We start from the raw sequence: 21,232 nt of genomic DNA, 5'->3' as shown, positions 1-21,232 counted from the left end.
AGTTAAAGAATATAGCTATAATGCCAAGTACCTTTTGTTCTGATGGTATCACTATTACAATTTCAAACGGAAGGTCTTCTTAGAACTGTAGTATCATTTACAGGAGTCGTTTCTCTCACTTATTGAAACGGCGTCGTTTTGGTGAATGTTCACAATTATTATCATTGCGTTGCACTTTTCATCATTTTATTAACTTTTTTGTGCTCATTTTTCGTCGCGATTTTTATATTTTCGCAAATTGGGTTTATTCAATACAAGCCTTTTTTTAGTAGTGATGGCAAATTTTCATGTAAAATAAAAACCCTACAAACCCTAAACCTAAACCCTAAACATATGCATTACAAACCCTAACGTTTGAATTGATGAAACATTCTATTCAATTGTGTACTTTTCAAAAATCAGATTCAATACATACATACAAATTAAACTTCGTGGTGATGATTATTGAATATAAGCAACTATCACTGTTATATCATCGTACTTGCCGCCGATGGCATGCTCGTTGATTCCGGCGATCCTATACCCCTCAGAGAATGGAGAAAGGAAGTCTGCGTTGAGGGAATTCTTAAGCGCGTACCGTGCAATCTTCCTCGCCAAATTCATCGGTGGCTTCTTCAGCGGACTCTTCTTATCGTCAGCTCCGTAAACCAAATCTAAAAGCTCGAATTCATAAACGTTGTCGAACAATCCATCCGTCGCCATTACGATGATATCTCCCGGTTTCACCTTCACCTCGAATTTCTCGGCGGCGGTCGGGTCGCCTCTCGTTTTCCCCAGCTGAACCGGGCAGTTGAACCGGGTCTGCTGAGGCGGGGAGCGGAAGACGGTTCGGCCGCCACGTAGGACAGCGAAGCCGCTGTCGCCTACGTTAACGGCGATTGCGCAGTCGTCAACTAACGTCAAGATACACGCCGTGGATGAGCCGTCCACGTCAGTGTCCGCGTAGGCTTCGTCGAGGGCTGTCATGGGGTCCACACTGCCAACTGTGTTTCTCTGATGACGGACGGATTGGATGGCGTTATACATCAGCTCTCTAGCGTACGCTCCGGCGTCAATGCCTTTCTTTGCCCAGCCGCCGACGCCGTCAGCCACGCCGATCGTCTGTGCCTCCGAAAAGATAAAGTGGGAGTCTTCTCCGAGAGGCTTCGCCGGATTGTATTTGGGTATATAGAACACGTCAGCGACCATTTTGGTTGTGCTCCGCTGGGCCAAGCCCTTGTCCTCTCGGGTTTGGAGAGAAACCCTAGTACTAGGCTTTGATGAATGCTTTCTTTTCATTATGACCACCATGATTGGAATTTCGAAAACAGAGAAATGGAAGAAACTATGAAAGGCTAGAGAGAGTACGTATGGATTCCTGGTTTTGGAATCAGAGAAATGGATGAAAGGCTAGAGTGGCGTATGGATTTCTGGTTTTGGAAACAGAGAAATGAAATAGAAGAAACTATGAAAGGCCGTATGGATTCCTGGTTTTAAATAGGATTATGTTGGCGGGGAAGTGAGTAAGATCACCTATTAGGATTATGTTGGCCGCAAGTAAGTAAGATCACCCCCTACTTAGCTTATATAGACTTAATAGATATGCTATTAGGAAATGTTGGCGGGAAACATTTCATTAAAAAAAAAAAAAAAAAAAACTTTTCCGTGGAAATATGCTAAATCAGTAAAGGTTAATATATTTACAAATAAATAGATACTGCTAATTACCCAAAAAAAATTATCATAAAATAATATTGAAGTATCTAAATAATTATCAAATGACACTTAAAAACAAAACATTAAATTACAATAAATGATAGTAACTCAGTAAGGAAGTAGAAAATTTATTTTGAATGCAAAGATTAATTTTTATTTAATTTTATTTTGCATTTTAAAAATTAAATATTAAGAAGAGTGTGTGAATTGATAAAGCATGATTCTTGTATCAGTAAGTCAAGAGTTTAATTTTTGTCAAAACTCGTGATTGCAATTTGCTACTGATAATTTCCTTATGAATGAGAATCATAGTGTTTGGGATATTGAACTGCTAAATGATATTTTCTCTCCTCGGGATAAATCTTTGATTCTTAAGATTTCTATTTCTTTGACTAACAGTGTAGATTTTATTTTTGGGTTGGAGAGAGAGATGATTGGTATAAAGTTAAGAGTGCGTACCGTTTATTGGCACGGAGCCGAGGCCTTGCGCCTCGACACCTGGTGCCGAGGCATGGTGCTCTTGTTGAATGAAGCCATTTTAACTGAAGAAGTATAAATATCAAACACGCTCACACTCTAGTCATCGTCTAGTCTTTTTTTTTTTTTTATCACTCAAAAGAATTTAGAGCAAATGGTCAAAACAGCATCTCCCGTCCGTATGTAAACTCAACAATGTGGTTCTATTAACCTTTACCTCAGGAAAAGGGTATCTTCTATTTTGTTTCAACGAATTGTACATGTATGTATCTTCACGGAAAGAATATAATATAAAAGAATTTGAGGCTAGTTAGCAGTTATTTAAGATGAATGGCTGCAACAGGTCAGCACACAATCCTCCAAAAATTGAGCGAACTCAGAAGTATACAGTTCTGGATCATTCCGGAAATGGTCAACATGGGGGGTAGATATGAAGTTGCAAGCTCTATAAAGGATTCTACGGACCCTGCAGGAATAACGACTTTGTCCGCTGTGCTGTAAATGTATAACTGTGAGCAGCTGGGTTGTTGGGATGTCAGTAGATTCAAAACATCAGAGAGCCTCCTGTTTACCGTTATTGGAAGATTCAAAACCACCTCAAAGAACTTCTCCAGCACTAGTAACAATCCTGCTTCAGTTGTCTGGCATCTACAACTGTCCTTGCTCCAACCGTTGTCTCTGAATGAGGTTCACTTAAGTTTACAATACCTTTGGTTGCAATACTATTCTTTTTAAGAAAAGCAGCTGAGAATCCTGAAGCCCAAACCTGTGGGTCCGCGGCAGCCACAGGAGCAAAATCCACAATACAACCCTTTATCCTTTCCTGTAGTGTAGGATACTGTTTCTGTAACTTCTCCATAAATTAACCATCCAGGATAAATGTTGTCTTTGTGTAACGGGTGGCCATTTGTTTGCGGGTCCGTACTTGTGATTCTGGTCGAGTGCTGCTTGCCCAATTACTCTGTCAAAGCTATAAGATATGTTAATGTTCCCAAAATAAGTTAGTAGCTTACTAACTTTTTTTCCCATCTTTTATACTTATTATTTTAAATAAATAATATCATTTACCCCTCCTAATTAAACGATTTTATCTTCTCCTGTATCTGCAACTCTTCTCCATTTTATTATTATTACTATTATTATTATTATTGAGATGAAGGAGATTCACAACAATATTGCTACTTCAATATGGGATGCTAGATCATGATTATACTAATAGTTTCATTTCAAAATGTTAAATTTTAATATGTAAACAAACCTATTTAAATTAAAAATTATTTAAATTTCATGAAGATGTCATTTTTAATCTTTTTACGTTATTAGCTTATAAAAAAGCTAATTTTACCAAACATTTTAAACATAACAGCTAGTTTAACAACTCTTCAGTTTTCAGCTTTTAGTAGCTTTTCAGCTTTCAGCTAAATTTTCATATAGGTTTGTCAAACATAGCATATGTGTTAGAATAATGTACATTATTATAAATTATAAAAATGTATATTGCAACAGATCACGTGTAAAGAATAACAAAAATTATAACAACGTCGTTTTTGGACTGTAATCCACACAATAACTATTAATTTGATCTCATGGCCGGCTTTTTCTGAATTAATTATGTCTTTTCCTTTCAAAATAAAAGAATAAAAAAAATGAAAAGTAAAATGACAAATAAAAAAGCATTCCACTTTAAAGAATAAAGTGTATAAATAAATAAATAAACACCCAACATTTGATAAACATTAAATTAAAACTTTTCCTGCTCTGCTGTTTCCAACTCCTATGGCCAAATTTGCTCTTTTTACCGTCACTAATTTTTGATTCATAATCTCGAACTTAAAAGTTAAAAGATACCAAAAAAGAACATTTTTTTATAACTTAATGTAATCTCGAACTTAAATTGAGTTTCCATCTTCTTAGATTTGTCAGGCGCATCACCTTACCATTATGTTAGTTCCTTTTTGTACAAGTTCGAGTGAAAGCACTAAAAAAATCAATATATTATATTACTCCCATACTTTCCATTTTATATATCTAATTTGATTAATAAGAGTTTAATCAAATTATTTACAATTCAATTTTATAATATTCAATCGTTTCATTTTATGCATTTTATTCGATTAATAAGAATTTATACAAATTATTTTTTATATAATATTTACAGTTTAAAATTTATTTATTTTTTATAATATTTAGAAGTTCCATTTTATGTAAATAAAATTTATATATTACATTTGATGGGGTCATGGGATCCCGGAAGGCCCATTTTATGGGAAAGTATTGGCCCGCTGAAGGTAGCATGGAGCAAAATACTCCGTATTTGAGAAAATGCAACTAACAAGATTCGAACCCACAACTTCAAGAGTGGGGACACGTGTGTGACCAAGAATGAAGGCTGTCAGATACCGCTTGGCACCTCCTTTTTCTCAACCTACTGAAGCACAAAGAGTCAAACAGTTGCCTCCTCTGAGACTTGAGCCCACTCTCATCATCAATGTGGGAGTGTAAACCAGAACATCGGGTGCCACTAGACCACAAGATCTTTGGCAGTATTGCAACTAGTTTGGTTGCAAGCTAGGCTATGAGATATATTTCATGGGTTGACCATGTCCTTCCCACTAATTGTACATTCATAAAATATGTATAACGGCATTCACACCCCATCTCCCTTTATTTTCCCATTTTGTGCGTCTACCGATCTGCAAACCAAAGTTCACTGAGATTTAGGAATGTGCTACAACGTTGTCACTCCGACCATTTGAATGTACACCACGAGCATCATTCATAATTCAACTAACAACGATAATGCATGTCATCGACTTATTCAACAAAAATATTAATTTTAAGATTGTTGGTTGTGAATAAGTCGATATACTATATATATATAAAGAAAAAAAAAGGTTTTCAAAATTTGAAATTTGAAATTTAAACCAAACAAAAGAAACAAGAAGGAGAAGAATGAGGAAATTCAAGTCATGTGTACACACACTTTCTTTAAAATCGATTCGCTACCTCTCGACTGTGGTAGGACGTTGTAGCGTCAGTCCCCCAAGATAAAGTCTGGCAAATTAGAACCGAGACTGAGCACTTTGATATTTTATCGGGAGTTCGTGGGCATAAAATTTTCAAGAAGATATGTTTTTCGCGAAAGAGGGGAGAAAAACAACACAATTTTTTATTGTTCAAAATCAACAGCTCCAAATTCCGCCCAACATCTAGGTGTTTATATAGGAGATTGGAATTAAATTGCACTAATCAATGACACATAAATCCAATTTAATAATTAGATTATAACTTTGAAACAGTCATACTTATTAATTATTATTAAATAATGTTTGCGGTTACGAAATTAAGTACAATTAATTCATATTGACCAAATTACATGTTTCAAAATACATATATAAATGGTTGAAAAGTTCGTACGCTTGAAAGGTAAATTAACTTTTCGAAATTCACCAAATAGTCACAACACCAAAGCACTATTCGAAGTGCTGCAAATTAGCACATCACAATGCTAAACAAAATTAGCACCTTTCGTTAGTGCTACAAAAGTACTTCAACGTTTCGTAATTTTTACTTCTCTCAAATAATTAAGTTCATTTTGAGAACCAATTTCTCTCATCCACCTATTACTCATTTTGAACATACAATATATCAATTCTTTATGTCACTACAAAAAATGTGAATCCACTTTGACCCAACCCAAATTGGAAGTAGACTCACATATATTTGTATCACAAAATAGTTCATTTTTATGTTGCCAAGACCTTGTGGTCTAGTGGCACTCGGTTGCACTCCCATATTGAAAGGGGTGAGCTCGAACCTCAGTGGAGTCAATATTTAACTCTTTATGGTTCAGTAAGTTAAAAAATTAGTTCTGAACAGATACTGCATTGTACCTCACCCTCTTCGTGTGAAGCCCATGATCAGCACGCGTCATCTCATTAGAGCTTGCTAACCACGCGACAGACCCCACCCTCATGGTCAACACACGTCATGTGCGTTGTCAGTGTTTCTTTGAAGAAACAATTCCCTCCCAAGAAACTTTCTCCCCTCCCTCCCAACTCTTCTATCCTCAATGTTCTAATAAAATTACATAGTGGACAAAAATTGACTATCCTGAAAAGAATGCATAAATAGGTGAAACCAAATTCTCGTGACAAGTTTAATTAATAATTATCAATACCATCTTAATCAAATTTATCGTGCTATATTACACACCAACAAAGTTCATTGCACATATAAAGGAAGAAGACGAAATACTTGAAAATTCCAAACATGCTGAAGTGACTGGTTGGCAAGAAAAACACATTGTTTCATGCAATGGAGGCAAATACAATAGCATCCACAATGACATACACTCCTACTTGGTTCATCTATTTTTATTTTTGGAGTTTTACGTATTTCAATTAAATAAATATCCAATTAAAAAAAAAAAAACTAAAAATATGACTACTACTCTACTTATTACTTTTTTCCCAAGTGTGCCCCATGATCCACTTTATAAAATAGGCCACTAATATAAAGTTCATTTTTAATACATTAAATATTACTTTTTAAAATTTTATTTTTATTGTATTAAAAGTTCATTTATGAACATTGGATACATTAAAAGTTCAAATGACATGTAGTGACTCTCCCATATATGAGGTTATAAGATCGAGTCTCAGTGGAGGCAATATTAACTCTCTTTGTGCTTCAACAGCTTGAGAAAGTATAAATGAACAGATACTACAATGTAATAGAGTTAGTTGTATTAAAAAAAACTTGCAATAAAGGACTTTCTATATACTAAGAATGGAAAACGGGTCAAATACACCTTCCAACGACCTAGAAAAATGACAATGCACCACCAACAAGTCCTAGGAGAGGGCCTTCTCCATCAACCGGAAAGGGCGACCATGGTCACCACCAACAAGTCCTAGGAGAGGGCCTTCTCCATCAACCGGAAAGGGCGACTATGGTCAACTATGGTCACTACCAACAAGTCCTAGGAGAGGGCCTTCTCCATGAACCGGAAAGGGCGACTATGGTCAACTATGGTCACTATCTCCGTCGAGTTGATGGAGAGGCAACTGGAGAAGGCAACGGAGACCATGGTCACCATTGACAGTGACCGTTGTTTTTTTCTCGGAAGTCGTCAAAAGTCTTCGAAACTCTGTTGGTGCATTATTGACATGTTATTGCAAGTCACTAAATTAATATATTGATGTGTCTAATTACAACTTTAAAGTTAGGGATCTAATTGACTCTTATATTTGACCATTTTCCTACCAGGAATGAACACTAACTATTTGTAATATTTTCAATGGCCAAATATCTTATTCCATTCTCATTTTCCGCACACCATTTCTGTGGAAATTGTGCTTCAATTTTGACCTTTTTGACTCTCCTCCATTCAGCAAAGTAGTGCATCATACTTTCTCAACTTTATATTCTCTTCAACTTCTCTTCCTCCCCATCTCTCTCCCTTTCTCTACAGATTCACTTCTGATCGTCAACTCAGCAATTGTTAATCACCATGGCTAGAACTTCGTCGCTGGATCAAGGCTCAACCCCAAGCCTCTTTTCCCCCTACAAGATGGGCAGGTTCAACCTCTCCCACAGGTCAGTTTTACTTCAAAACGAAGTGGGTAATTTGTTTGTTTCACGATCCTTGACAAAACAAGAATGGGTATTTTTGTATCTACCCTGAATCTCTAGATCTCTCTGCATTTTGGTAAAATAATCTCAAAAGGTTGGAGACTTTAGGCTGATTATTAGTGATTACAAATAACCCTTGAAATTTCTGTGGTATGATATTGCAGGGTAGTATTGGCTCCATGTACAAGGTGTAGAGCAATAAATGGAATTCCTCAGCCGGCCCTGGCGGAGTACTATTCACAGAGGGCTACCCAAGGTGGATTTCTGATCACTGAGGGGACCATGATTGACCCAACTTCTGCTGGGTATGTGTGTAATTTTCATGACTTTATAGGGACTTTATTGTCCATAGTGTTGTGTGTGTGTATTTGTTCAATATTTCAAATCATTTTACCTTTTTTATTGTGTATTTCCTTTAGCCTGTCATGGCATGTGCTCTGGATAGGGATAAAATATAGTGCTTAATATAATGCTTTGTGGGATCAGTGATGTCTGCTGATAACAACTTTGCAAGTGGCTGAAAAGAAACATAAAAAAATTACTCCTTAGAAAGTGAATACAATTTATGTGCACTGTTGAGTTTGAAATTATATTATTTGCCACTTTATGTGAAGATGTTGTGTAAGTTGTATTTGGCCAAACTTCTAAGCACAGAAACTCTTATTAAGAACACGTTTTAGAAATGTTTGAGAACTTCATAAGTCTTTTCAAGGTTGTTTCCTTATTTTAAAAAGTTTAAAAGTTTTTTTTGAAATACTCATAATTCTTTATAAGATAGTATTTGTTCTATACTTTCTCAATAATATTTTTCAGCCCAAAGCATCAATGCCCCCTCCATCAGGTCCAATCCTGTGACCATTCATTTGGAACTGTAACAGAGGTGCCATCACACTACATAGTAGTTGGCAAAAAAAAATAGTTAATATTTATGCATATTTAAAGAAAAAGTATTTGTAAATACATAGCTTCTGAGTGAATTTTTATTGGTTTTAGGTTTCCACATGTGCCTGGGATTTTCACAAAGGAGCAAGTGCAGGCATGGAAGAAGGTGGTTGATGCTGCCCATGCTAAGGGTGCTATTATTTTCTGTCAGCTATGGCATGTGGGTCGTGCATCTCATGAAGGTAGTCTTTTTATTTATTCATTTATTTTTAAATTTACTTCAGTCAATTGAACATGGTGATGATGATAACTGCTGTTAGTATTCTTTCCTAGTCTTTTTTAATGAACTAGAGTGCACATACAGTGCTTCATAGAACAATATGCATCTTTTTATTATTGTATAAATATGATGTGAATGTGTTTCTTGAAACCTGAATTTTGTTATGAAGTTGTTCAAATGTGGTGAATGATGTTTCTGATGTGGTGGGTTTGAATTAAATTGGCTAGTGTATCAACCTGGTGGATCCGCGCCTATATCTTCCACGGACAAGCCAATATCAAAGAGGTGGAGGATACTGATGCCGGATGGGAGTCATGGTATCTATCCTAAACCACGGGCAGTAGGAGTTGATGATATTGCAAACGTGGTGGACTATTATCGCATTGCAGCTATTAATGCTATTGAAGCAGGTTTTCTTTTTGTTTTTCGTGTATATTTCTGTTCTTTGTTGTTGGTGTTAAAATGTTGCTAGTGCAAACTATGCAATGTGCTGCCCTGGGACAATAACTCATATGTTTAACTTGAAAATATAGGGTTTGATGGTGTTGAAATCCATGGAGCTCATGGCTATCTCATTGACCAGTTTCTCAAAGACGGGATCAATGACCGTAAGGATGAGTATGGTGGATCTCTTGCAAACCGCTGCAAATTCATTATGCAGGTGGTTCAAGCGGTTGCAACTGCCATTGGTGCTGATCGTCTTGGGGTTAGGATTTCACCAGCAATCGACCATCTTGATGCCACGGACTCTAGCCCGCTCAGCCTAGGCCTGGCAGTTGTTGAAAGACTTAACAATCTACAAGTAGATATCAGAACCAAGCTGGCCTATTTGCATGTGACTCAGCCACGTTATGTAGCCTACGGGCAAACAGAATCGGGCAAACAAGGCAGCGAAGAAGAGGAGGCAAGGCTAATGCTTACTCTGCGGAACACCTATCAGGGGACTTTCATTTGCAGCGGTGGATACACGAGGCAGCTTGGTATTGAGGCTATCGCTCAGGGGGACGCAGACTTGGTGTCATATGGTCGACTTTTCATTGCAAACCCGGACTTGGTCTTGAGATTCAAGCTCGACGCACCCCTCAACAAGTACAATAGGAAAACATTCTATATCCAGGATCCTGTTGTGGGATATACAGATTACCCTTTCCTTAACAAAGAAAGCAGAAGTAACCTACCTTTTTCGCGTCTGTAGTCTTCTTCTTCTTGCCCTCAGGAAGGAAGCTTGAATATAGTTTGCTAAATTGTGTTTTAAGCTTGTCAGTCTCTTTACCAGATAACTGGGTCCAATCTGCAGTCAGTCAGTCAGTATGAAACTAAGGGACTAGATATTTATTTGTAATAGCACTCTTGTGCCCTAATGCAAGAATAATGTAAGGTTTTTTTTTTTTTTTTTTTTTTTTTTTTTTAACTTTATTACGAGTTGTTATACCATGTACTAGGATTCACCTTGTAAGGTGGACCCTGATCCTAAACTATGTATTTTTAGTATTGGAATTGTGAATTTCTAGAATATAAATTGTGTGTTTTCAAATATATATATATATATATATATATATATATATATATATATATATATATATATATAAATTGTGTTTTTAACAACAGATAGCAGTGACTGGAATTCTAAGGGTGAGCGACCTAGGAAAGTACCTAGGCATCCCATCGATCCATGGAAGGCTAAAGAAAGACTCGTTCGTGAGCCTGATCGAGAGAATGCAGAATAGACTAACGGGCTGGATGACAAAAACCCTCTCTTTCGCGGGAAGGCTTGTTCTCGCCCAATTTGTATTATCCGTCATTCCCGATTATGCTATGCAAACGACGCTACTGACAGTCGGGGTAACCAAGGCAATGGAGCAACTGATCAGGAACTTTCTATGCGGCAGCTCACAAAACACAAGAAAATGTCATCTTGTTAACTGGCAGACAGTTACCATGAGCAAACCTGATGGAGGTCTGGGTCTCCGTAGATTAGACTTGATGAATGAGGCGTTTTTTGCCAAACTCGGATGGCGTCTTTCGCAAAACGAGAATGGATTATGGGCCTAGGTGCTGAAGGCTAAGTATTCGATTACATTGACAGACTGCACTACATGGAGACCGAAAATAAATATGTCAATGGTCTGGAAAGGAATCCTGAGGTCAGTCCCTATTTTACTAAAGGGCAGTGCAAAGCTAGTAAGGAATGGTTCTAAAACCGCATTTTGGAGAGACAGATGGGTAAGTGACGGGCCGCTTATTGACAAGGCAACATCATTTGTTCATCTCCGAAACCGATACAGATCAGTTAGGTCTTACTGGTGTAGTAGGAATGGATGGAAATGAGATCAATTCCAACACCTCCTCCCACAATCAGCCTTAAATGAAATAGCAGCCATCATAATTGAAGATTATATGGAATCAGATGACCTTACTGTTTGGAGGTATGAGACAACGACCTTGTTCTTTGTTAGTTCAGCGTATGACATTGCGTGCAACCATCCCTCCACAACAGAAGCAACCAAGTGGAATGCCATCTGGAAATTAAAACTACCCAGCCGCATCAAAACATTTCTATGGTTGGCCCGTCATGAGAAAATTTTGACGAATAGCTCAAGAGCTCGTAGAGGTATGACAGATAACAGCAACTGCCACACTCGTAGGGACAAGATAGAGGATGTCGATCACGTATTGAGAAAATGTCCAGCAACAAATATGATATGGTCCAAAGTTCTACCATCATTTCATACGAACACTCTGGACACAAGCTTTAAGGAATGGCTGGACTGGGGAATTTCCAGCAAAGGAAACCGCCTTAGACCGGTGAACGATAACGTGATATTTGCAGTAATGATTTGGTGGGTTTGGAAGTGGAAGAATGAAGAGATATTCAGGAATTCAACTCAACACCTCCATTCCAAGATAGCGTGGATCAACTCCCAAGTAGAAGAGATAACAGCAGCTCTTGGAAAAGGACCGAACCCGCTACTCTCAATAAACTCGTATAAATGGGAGAGACTAGTCTGGTCCAAACCTGAAGAAGGAACGATCAAAATCAACTTCGATGGAGCAGCTGACTTGATATCCAATAAAGCAAGTTGCGGTGGAGTCATTTGGGACTCCGGACTCCCATGGCTCATGGAAAGGAGGGTCCGTCTGCAACATAGGTTCCTGCCCACCACTACAAGCAGAAGCATGGGCACTTCTCAGAAGTATTCAATTAGCAAATCATATGAAAGTAAAGAAAGTCATATTCAAGGGTAACTCTCAGGAGCTAGTTGCTGCATTTAACGAAGGGGCAATCATCAACAACATAATCTGCAACATCATCAGTGCCTGCAGACGTGAGTTAAGACAGCTTGATGAATGGAAAATAAATGCCATCCCACGAGAATCTAATCCTCCAGCCGACTTCATGGCAGGCTTAGCAAAGGGTTACCCAAGAGGAGTTCATATCATTAGTGAACCTCCAGTAAATATCCTGAACCTGCTTGAGCAGTGCAGGCTTCCCGAGATGGCGCCTATTGTATAACTCAAGTTGAGACCTTTGTAATTCATTTGGGTTTCCCCCTTCCATCTTAATAAAAAAACATAAATTGTGTTTTTAAGTCAAAACACATAACAACTATATAAAGGAATTTGTAAATACAATACAAGGTCATCAAAATTAAAATCCTAATATGATAATATTGTGTGAGTGCAGTATTTGAAAGGAACTTGTAAATACACATTATAAATTTTTAAAATATAAATTGTGAACTTCCCAAAAAAAAAGAAGATAAATTATGAACATTTAATAGGTAAATTGTGTATCTAAGTTAAAACAACATCAGCATTCAAAACCCTCCACAAAATAATTTGCACTTTATTGTAGTGTAGTATAAAGTGCTTCCCTAAAAAATGTCAGAGCACAAAGTGCTTGGCAATGTAGGGTTGTTTTAAACTCATCAACTCATTGAAGTTTCAACATTCAACAAATAACGCCATGTATTTTCTCCAGAACCAACTGTTTTTTTCCAAAAGACTAAATACTACCAAATTATTGTAAGAACCACGAAATCCAAAGATGAAAAATCAAGACTACATTGAGTACTGAGCACTAAGCAACAAACCAAGAAGAGCAGGGAACTAGTTGGGTCAACATTATAAGGAAGCATAAACCTGGAAAATAAATCGGGCAAATGCTACACTCACAGGCAGAAGCTCAGCATTAGCCATTGCTGGGCTAGGCTGGGTTATCATGAATGTGTTTTCTAACTAGAGGAAAGAATAAATCAATCATGATTTTACTGAGAATGTAAAGGATTAAAATTTCTTTAATTCATCTTCTTGAGAGCACAACTCTATACCTTTGGAAGTTGGAACGGGAAACTAAAATTAGACTCTAGAAAACACAGCTCTCTAAAACAAAAACTACAGATCTCAAATCTCTTATAGGTGGTGGCATCTGCAACAGCCAAAATAATCTCTGCACCCACTCCCCCCCTCACCCCCAACCAAAATAAACCTACAACTGAATATGTAAAATTGAAAAGTTACAAATGAAAACTTATTCCCGGGATGAACTATATATGGTACAAATCACCTATATAGGGAGGATTGTCAGACTACCTTCTAACCTGATGTGAAGAAGGGTGGGCTTGACACAACCAGTGAAAACTACCAATACAATCATCATCATAAAGAACCATTTGTGGGTAGGCTGTTGGGAATGAATCTAACAGAACTACATTGTCTTAACTTGCCAACAGCTTCTTTTGTCTTCCCTTGCAAAAGGTCAACATAAATTGCAGTGAGCATAGCTTTGGTACTCCTAGGTATGATTGACACTGCAGCTGCTGCATACGCTTGCGCCTGCTCAAAATCCCCCTGAACTGCAGACATGGCAGCCAAGTTGGCAAACAGAATACCTCGAGCCTCTTCTGGTTTAAGGAACACAAAACCTTGAGATTCGTTCATAGTTGTTGAGCCACCATTTGACTCCTCTGAATCCACTATCTTCTCCACTCTCCATGCTTCCACATCCTCCTGACTAAATGGCTGATCAACACCCTTGCCCCCAGAAAGATACATTGACAAATGTTCTGCAGCCTCCTTTGGCCGGCTAAGCAAGCATAGAGCCTCAGCTGCATAGACATTACCCAAGAAGGTATATATCTTGGAACATTCAATGAGTTTCAGTAGAGATCTTGCTGTTGATAGAGCCCTCAATGGATCCCCCAGTTCAAGATGTACATAAGCCAGATCTGCCAAAAGAGCTTGCTCGAGCATCTGATTTTCTTTTCTACAAATATCTTCATAATCTGAAATGGAGCTCAGGAGGGAGGCATTCTGATTATTTCCACCCTTCTGCTCTTTCAGTTCCCCATTTGCATTAATCTGACCTGACATTGCTGCATTAGATGCCTTAGTATCACTGCCTGATGCGTTTTTGTAATTTGTAGTCTTAGATAATACAGCTTCTCTTGATTCATTTTCCTCTGTCACAACAGCATTGGGCAATCTAGTCACACCATCTTTCGACTCAGAACGGCTCAACAAAACCAAAGCATTTAAAAGGCACTGCCGAGCAACAATCATAGAGAGATTAGGTTGTCCATCACCAAGTGCGAAATCTTCCCCACCTATGGAATTACCCTGTCCAATTCTTGATAGCCCATCATCTATAACAAGTTGCCTCCATTTTCCCTTTCCAATCACATGGACTTCAAATCCAGATTTGTCAGAAGAAACAGATGTGGTAGACTTCAGGAGTCCCTTTTCAAGAGCCATTAGACAACATTCAGCAATTCGCAGCCATAAAAGAGGACTGTTAGAGAATACATGTCTAGCCTTGTAAAAACAGCATGCTGCCTGTAGTGGCTTCCCACAAGCCAAGTACTGCATACCACAGTTATATACTATCAAGAAAGACTTATCTTGAGAGATGTTTGAGAGCTTCAGAGGCTTCTCCTTTCGTAGAGGTGAGCTACTACTCAGAGCCTTTGAAAAGAATACAGCAGACGAGTGATACTTGCCAAGTCGATAATAGATGCAACCAAGGTTGTTATAATATATGCTAGAAATCCCCATTTCTGTCCGATTACTTGAAGCCATCAACAATCTGACTGCTTTTTGATGATTTCCACGAGCATATTCCAGCTGGGACTTCAAATAAAGTGCCATAGAATAATCTTTGCCACGTGCCATGTTCATGGCCATCTTAACTTCACGTTTTGCAGCCTTGACATTTCTAGTAAGGAGAAGAAAGCGAACCTTGCAAAGGTGCAGCTTAATTCTCATATCATTTGTTGAGATGGACTCATCAGCTTGGTTCTTTAGAAGATCACTTGAAGGTTGTATACCAGGTTGTCTTGGTGGGTTCTGCCCACTCATCTCAATTGATGATATCAAATGCAATGTATCATCTTCAAGACGCTCTTCAGATAAGGATCTAGCTAAAGAACCTTCAGAGTTAATTGCTGTAACTGCAGAATCAGAAGCAGGTGCATCAGGAACAGTTGAATTGTTGGAGACCGAAACAGATTTTGCCACAATGGTTGAAGCAGGTTGTTGTGTTGAGTTCCCACTGGCAGCTTGATTCATCAAACTATTATTACAAAAGACCTTCTCCACATAGCCAATCACATCCTAGAGTCAATTGATAAAGGCATTAGATATGCAGTGTGACAAAGAGCTTGATAATAAATACTTAAAAAATCATTTCAGAGCCAAAAATAAAGTCAACCATGAGCATTTAATCCTCACATAGCAATTTGAAGCACAGCACAATCTAATAAACAAAAAGTCAGCCAATGGCAAGTGATTCCTATATCAAGGAACCATGCAATAATCCAAAACTACAGAAAGGTTCATACTTCTTAAGTGTCTTAAATACAATTCTGAAAGGCTCCCCATGAATTGGTAAGCATCTGGGCTATCTCAAAGACTCCAATATCAAAAAACTATTTGCTTAAATGTTAGGGCACCCCGTGAACTTCAATTTAAAAATCCATACATCCATGATATTTGTAATGCTAGATTTCAGTCAGTCAGTTATCACTATATAAACAGAAGTCCCATTATAAGAGATGGTAACGCCAGGGTCATAAAAGTGTAAATTTTGGGGCTAAAATATAAATAAATAAATACGAATATTTAAAATATTAAAAAAAAAAAAAAGAAAAAAAAAAAAGAAGAAGTTTAAGTCTACTAAGTACCAGCTCAAGCAAGCTGACTTCAATTTCAGTCCCTAAGACTCATTTGTCCTTTTGAACTCAAGTTTAGAATTTATTTTTCCAGAACATCTTAGAAACAGAAACAGAAAACAAAATGAAGTCAGATATTCTTTCTCATCAACAGAAATGATTACAAATAGTTCGCATGTTCATTATCCTGCATCCCCAACCTCTACCCGTGTATTGGCAGTTCTACAAAAACATGAAATACTCCTAACCTTATACACAATTTCAAAAGGATTTATCATTCAATCCACTCAGTTTGAATGACTATTCAAAATTCAATTCTTTGTTTTTTTCGAGCTTTAATTTCTTTTCTTCAACTGCATTCAGGCCACTGACATATATCTACAACCAAGGTAAAAAACAGACTGAACCAGAAAAGCTTTTGTTGAGTAATGTGCATATTTCCATCTATTAAGTTGCCACTAGCTGATGAGCCCTATGGAAAACATTCATCAGAAAGTGAACCAAACTGAAAGCATGAACAACTAATAATGTATAATTTTGGAGTCAAAGCATAGGAGGTAATTGATTAAAATCCTCCTTCCAAATTATCTTTTCTTGAGCACAAGGACTAAAGGCTAACAAACATTCAGCCATAGGCAAATGAACATAAACCTGTGGGAAAAGAAAAATTAGCCCAAGCATGTGCTTCACTGACAGATCAAATAAACTAACCAAGGCATTCCAGGATATTAATACACCAATAATCAAATGATGTGAAAATAATTTACCATAGATCTTCTTGCATTCTGGGAAAGTAGTGCAACATCCAATAACAAAAGACAAATATGTTTTGCAGTATCCTGCACATGAACAACAAATGGTCTATCAACTAATGAAAGGTAATGCTTAATAAACTCCTAGGGTCTATCAACATATTGCATCACAATGTCAACAACTCAGATATAATCTAATTCACAGTGCTTTCTTTACCTCATCTATTGGTTCAATATTCTGAAACAATGCTTCCAGAATAGAGAATGATTTTGCATACTCATGCAGATGAAACCAAGAAACTGCCTGTATAAGAACATGAGTGAATTCAAACAAGCCATCAAAAGCTTAAAAGCACAGGTCCATATCAAATCAACAAGATGAAAACGGACTAGCACTTGCGTAAAGAAGGAACATACTAGGTTGTACATTGCAACTGAGGAGTCAAATTCATCAGTGTAAACAGCCTGAGAACTATGTAGGCTAGAATCCGGGTTTGCTGAGCTATTAGTTCCTTTAATTCCAGCCACAGTTTTAATACCAACATTGCCAGTAACCTCAGCACGGTCCCCAGATGGACCAACAACATGTTCATTTTGCTTCTAAATAAGAAAAGAAGGGAAGGTGCATAAGAAGAAAGGACAAAGATTTTTTAAAAAGCACACTAAACATAGGAGTGTAGTTAAGTGACATATAAATATGGCCTCAGCATCAATGAAAATACAATAAATAAGAATTTCATGTTAGCCAGAATTATCAAACAATTGAATGCATAGCAAAGCACATCTGAAATCTATAAGCATAGTCCTTTCCTCTTATAATCTTCTCCATATCAAGTACAGTTCAGTTCCAGCCAAATTTTTTAGTTCAGAAAGAAAAGAATTCAGACATTAAGTCAGTATTTAGGAGCAATTGTCAAAAAGATGAAACTACCTCAGAACCTTCATTCAATTCCAACTTTCGAAATGGTTGGCTCAAAACTAAAAATAAACCCTCTAGCCCTGGTTGTTTCCTTTTTATTTTTTATTTTTTAATGAAGATTAAGAATTGAGTGAAGGTTATATGTATTTTTAAGTATTTATTTAAACATAGAACAGCTCAAATTTAGAGCTGAAGGTTATCCTTCCACATTTTAAAGCTCTAGAAGTAAGAAGGGGGATATAGCTTCTTTGCTTCTTGAATGATGAATGACAAACTAAATAAAATGATGAGTTTGTGCTAGGAAAGTTTTCATTCTTGAAATGTGATGGAACAAAACAAAAGAAAAAAGGGTAAAAGAAAACTTCAGAAATCCCTGAATTCAAATCACGGCTGTAGTTGAATACACAATTTCAGAAATCATGGAATTCAACTCACAGCTGTAGTTGAGCACATGACTTCAGAATGAAAAGGAAACAAATAATATTCCCTTATACGCAAATGTGCATTAAAATACAGAATACTATTCTTCCTGTTGCCAGTGTTCTGGCTAAACCCTTTAAAAGGAGGTACCTTGCTCTTCTCGTTTCACAAAAATATCAGCAACATTAGCAGCTTATTACACACTATGGCATACATATATACAGGTTATTCTTGATAACAAGTAAACAAATTATATCAACTACACATATACTAGTATTCTTCAGCACAGCTGCTGACTAGAATATTTTGGCAGCACATAAGCAACCAATTCATCATAACAGACACTTCCACCAGACACATACCTTAAAATTATTAAGTTCTTCAATAAGTCTCTTAGGATTTGAACACCCATCTTGAGAGTTCTCCGCAATGACTATGTTATGAAGAACCTAGGTAGTGTAGAAGAAATGAGAACATTAGGAATACCTTTCATATTCAAAAACCTCATTCTTAGCATTATAATATACTAAAACAGCAGTAATAATAAATGCTGTTGATGAATGCTAATATCTTGATAAATTAAAAAATATAACAATTGCAAGCATGCTCATAATGAACAGAACCAACTAATCATGTTCCTGATTAATAATAGAAATATAAATCTCACCTATGCTAAGTGGACAAATAGGAAAAGGAAAATGGCTAATTTTGAAAAGCTAAACTTGGGAGAATTATAGCAGGAAACATGTAGATTTATGTTATTATGCATTCAGACAAAAATAAATAAATAAGTGATGGTCAACACCTCTTACACTCAATAGATTGGTCCATAATGGGTCACCAATTAAAAGGCTTCTTTCAAAACTAAAAACAGCTTAGTTACAAATACCATCACTCTCATTCAATCACCATTCATGCAACTCACCTTCCTTTCTAGAACCAGTCCAGGCATCTTCCACATGTAATCCACTATCAAAGGCTTAAGAAAACCAACTCCAACATAAACTTATCATTTAAACATAACAACCCCTTGTTGCCAAAACTTCAATCATTTTACTGAAGTAACATAGTTCAGTTCCATTTTAAAGTTTGCAGATATTCATATGAAGTGATAATAAAGGACAGAACATACAGGAAGGTGGACCAGTTATCAGAAATATAGCCTACAGCATATCCAAATTTCGTCCAACTTAAAATCATATGAATTAGTATAGTAAGTATACCCAGCCAAATTCAATCTGTATAAAAAATACAAAACGAATTTCGCATTAAATAAAAAAATCCCTCATGCAAATCATATAAACCTCGCCAACTAAAAGTAAACTAATTACCGAAACATATACAACTAATAAGGCAAAAAGAATGTCGAATTCAAATAAATGCATAAAGATAAAAATCCATTCACCTTCGGATCGCCTTCTTTGTTCAGCAAGAGCTGATTCAAAACTCTAATGCAATCCTTAAATTTCCCCGACTGGAAAAGCAAGGCGGCCTCCTTGGCAAGTCCGGAGGCGACAGAGAGTGCAACCTCGTCTTCCGCAGTTGCCGCCAGGGCTGCAGACGAGGAAGGGGCTTCTCGGTTATTCGACATCGCCATTGAGGAAGAGGAACCCGACGAATCCATCCAGCAACAGATCGATACAGCCTCCGGTAGGAAATGAACCGCAACAATCCAAAAACCCTAAGCTTCGCAATTTAAACCCTCACTCTAAAGGCTCAGTTGACGTTATCCGCATCCAAATCTCAATTCGTACAGATCGAGTGAGATTGATACTCAAAACCCTAGTGCTTCAACACAACATATACATTCAAACATCTGAAGCCTGAATATGCATATGATACTACATGTATGTATCGATTTGGGATGCGCCGATTTGAGAGAGAGAGAGAGAGAGAGATGGGGGGAAGCGGATAGAGAGAAAATCTAGAGCGAATCAGAGTAAGGGGCTAAATGGTTAATTCACTGTAAGTTTGGGGGCTTCGGAGAGAGCACAAATTAGAGAAGATGACGATTTTAAAAAGAAAATGTAATATATATATATATATATATATATATATTTAGGCTCCTACAGTTTTTTTTTTTCTTTTTTTAATCTTTAAGAGACTCCTACAGTTCCACGCTCCGTTTGGTATTTCTCACCTTCTATTTGCTGACGAGTGTTTTTATTCCTCCGTGCGAATTCTGTGGAAAGTGCTAATATGAGGTGTGTCCTTGATCTTTATTCTTCAGCCTCGAGCCAACGCATAAACTTTGATAAGTCCATGGTCTGTTTTAGTTCCAATGTTGCGCAGCCAGTATGGAATGAAGTGGTAGGCATTTTGGGTGTCAGTCAGGGAGACACTTCGGGCAAGTATTTGGGTTTGCCTTCTTTGGTAGGCAGGAATAAGAAAGTGATTCTGGGATATCTGAAGGACAAAATTCTTAATCGCGTTCGTAGTTGGAATTTCATATTTTTATCTCGTGCAGGCCGGGAGGTGTTATTAAAGAATGTTCTATAGGTCATGCCGTGCTATGCTATGATGGTTTTCTTGTTACCTATGGGGCTTTGTACTGAAATTGAGACTATTCTGAATAAATATTGGTGGACGGGAAGGGTTGGTGACGGCAAGGGTTTGAGATGGAAATCATGGACAAATTTGTGCAAACCTAAAGAGGCCGGTGGTATGGGATTTAGGAAGTTGCGGGAGATGAACTTAGCCCTCCTAGGGAAGCAGGTTTGGCGACTACTAAGTAGACCCCATTCACTTGTGACGAAGATTTACAAGAGTCGTTATTATCCCAATTGTTCTTTATTTGATGCATGTGTAGGTAGTAACCCTTCATTCATTTGGCGTGGGATTATGGAAGCTAGGAGTGTGGTGGAGAGATGTTGTGGGAGGTGTATTGGCAATGGGCAGACTACACTCATTGGTTATAACCCATGGCTTGCTACAGATGACAACCCGTATGTGAGTACTGTGGTTCACGACTCAATTTTTTTTTTGCTCCGGTCTCCTCGCT

General features: G+C 37.4%; 3 protein-coding genes across 3 annotated transcripts; 1 reads left to right on the top strand and 2 right to left on the bottom strand.

The window, feature by feature from the left end:
- Positions 1 to 441: 441 nt before the first annotated feature.
- Positions 442 to 1,290, bottom strand: LOC116002346 (probable protein phosphatase 2C 55). The gene has a single exon (XM_031242460.1). The coding sequence runs from the start codon at positions 1,288 to 1,290 to the stop codon at positions 442 to 444; it is 849 nt and encodes a 282-aa protein (XP_031098320.1).
- A 6,219-nt stretch (positions 1,291 to 7,509) lies between these two features.
- On the top strand, positions 7,510 to 10,362 carry LOC116000905 (12-oxophytodienoate reductase 3-like). Its single transcript, XM_031240772.1, has 5 exons — positions 7,510 to 7,773; positions 7,974 to 8,114; positions 8,803 to 8,933; positions 9,199 to 9,381; positions 9,505 to 10,362. Exons 1-5 carry the CDS (start codon positions 7,688 to 7,690, stop codon positions 10,164 to 10,166), a joined length of 1,203 nt encoding a protein of 400 aa, XP_031096632.1. The 5' UTR covers positions 7,510 to 7,687; the 3' UTR covers positions 10,167 to 10,362.
- A 2,861-nt stretch (positions 10,363 to 13,223) lies between these two features.
- On the bottom strand, positions 13,224 to 20,227 carry LOC116001978 (CCR4-NOT transcription complex subunit 10-like). Its single transcript, XM_031241969.1, has 6 exons — positions 19,637 to 20,227; positions 18,594 to 18,680; positions 17,310 to 17,492; positions 17,110 to 17,196; positions 16,908 to 16,979; positions 13,224 to 15,583 (listed from the first exon to the last, which is right to left on the bottom strand). The coding sequence occupies exons 1-6, from the start codon at positions 19,853 to 19,855 to the stop codon at positions 13,631 to 13,633; spliced, it is 2,601 nt and encodes an 866-aa protein (XP_031097829.1). The 5' UTR covers positions 19,856 to 20,227; the 3' UTR covers positions 13,224 to 13,630.
- Between the last annotated feature and the right edge of the window lie 1,005 nt (positions 20,228 to 21,232).

This window comes from Ipomoea triloba, chromosome 13, assembly GCF_003576645.1.
Source record: "Ipomoea triloba cultivar NCNSP0323 chromosome 13, ASM357664v1".
In the NCBI taxonomy this organism is placed as follows: Eukaryota; Viridiplantae; Streptophyta; class Magnoliopsida; order Solanales; family Convolvulaceae; genus Ipomoea; species Ipomoea triloba.
This window is presented reverse-complemented; position numbering and strand designations above follow the sequence as displayed.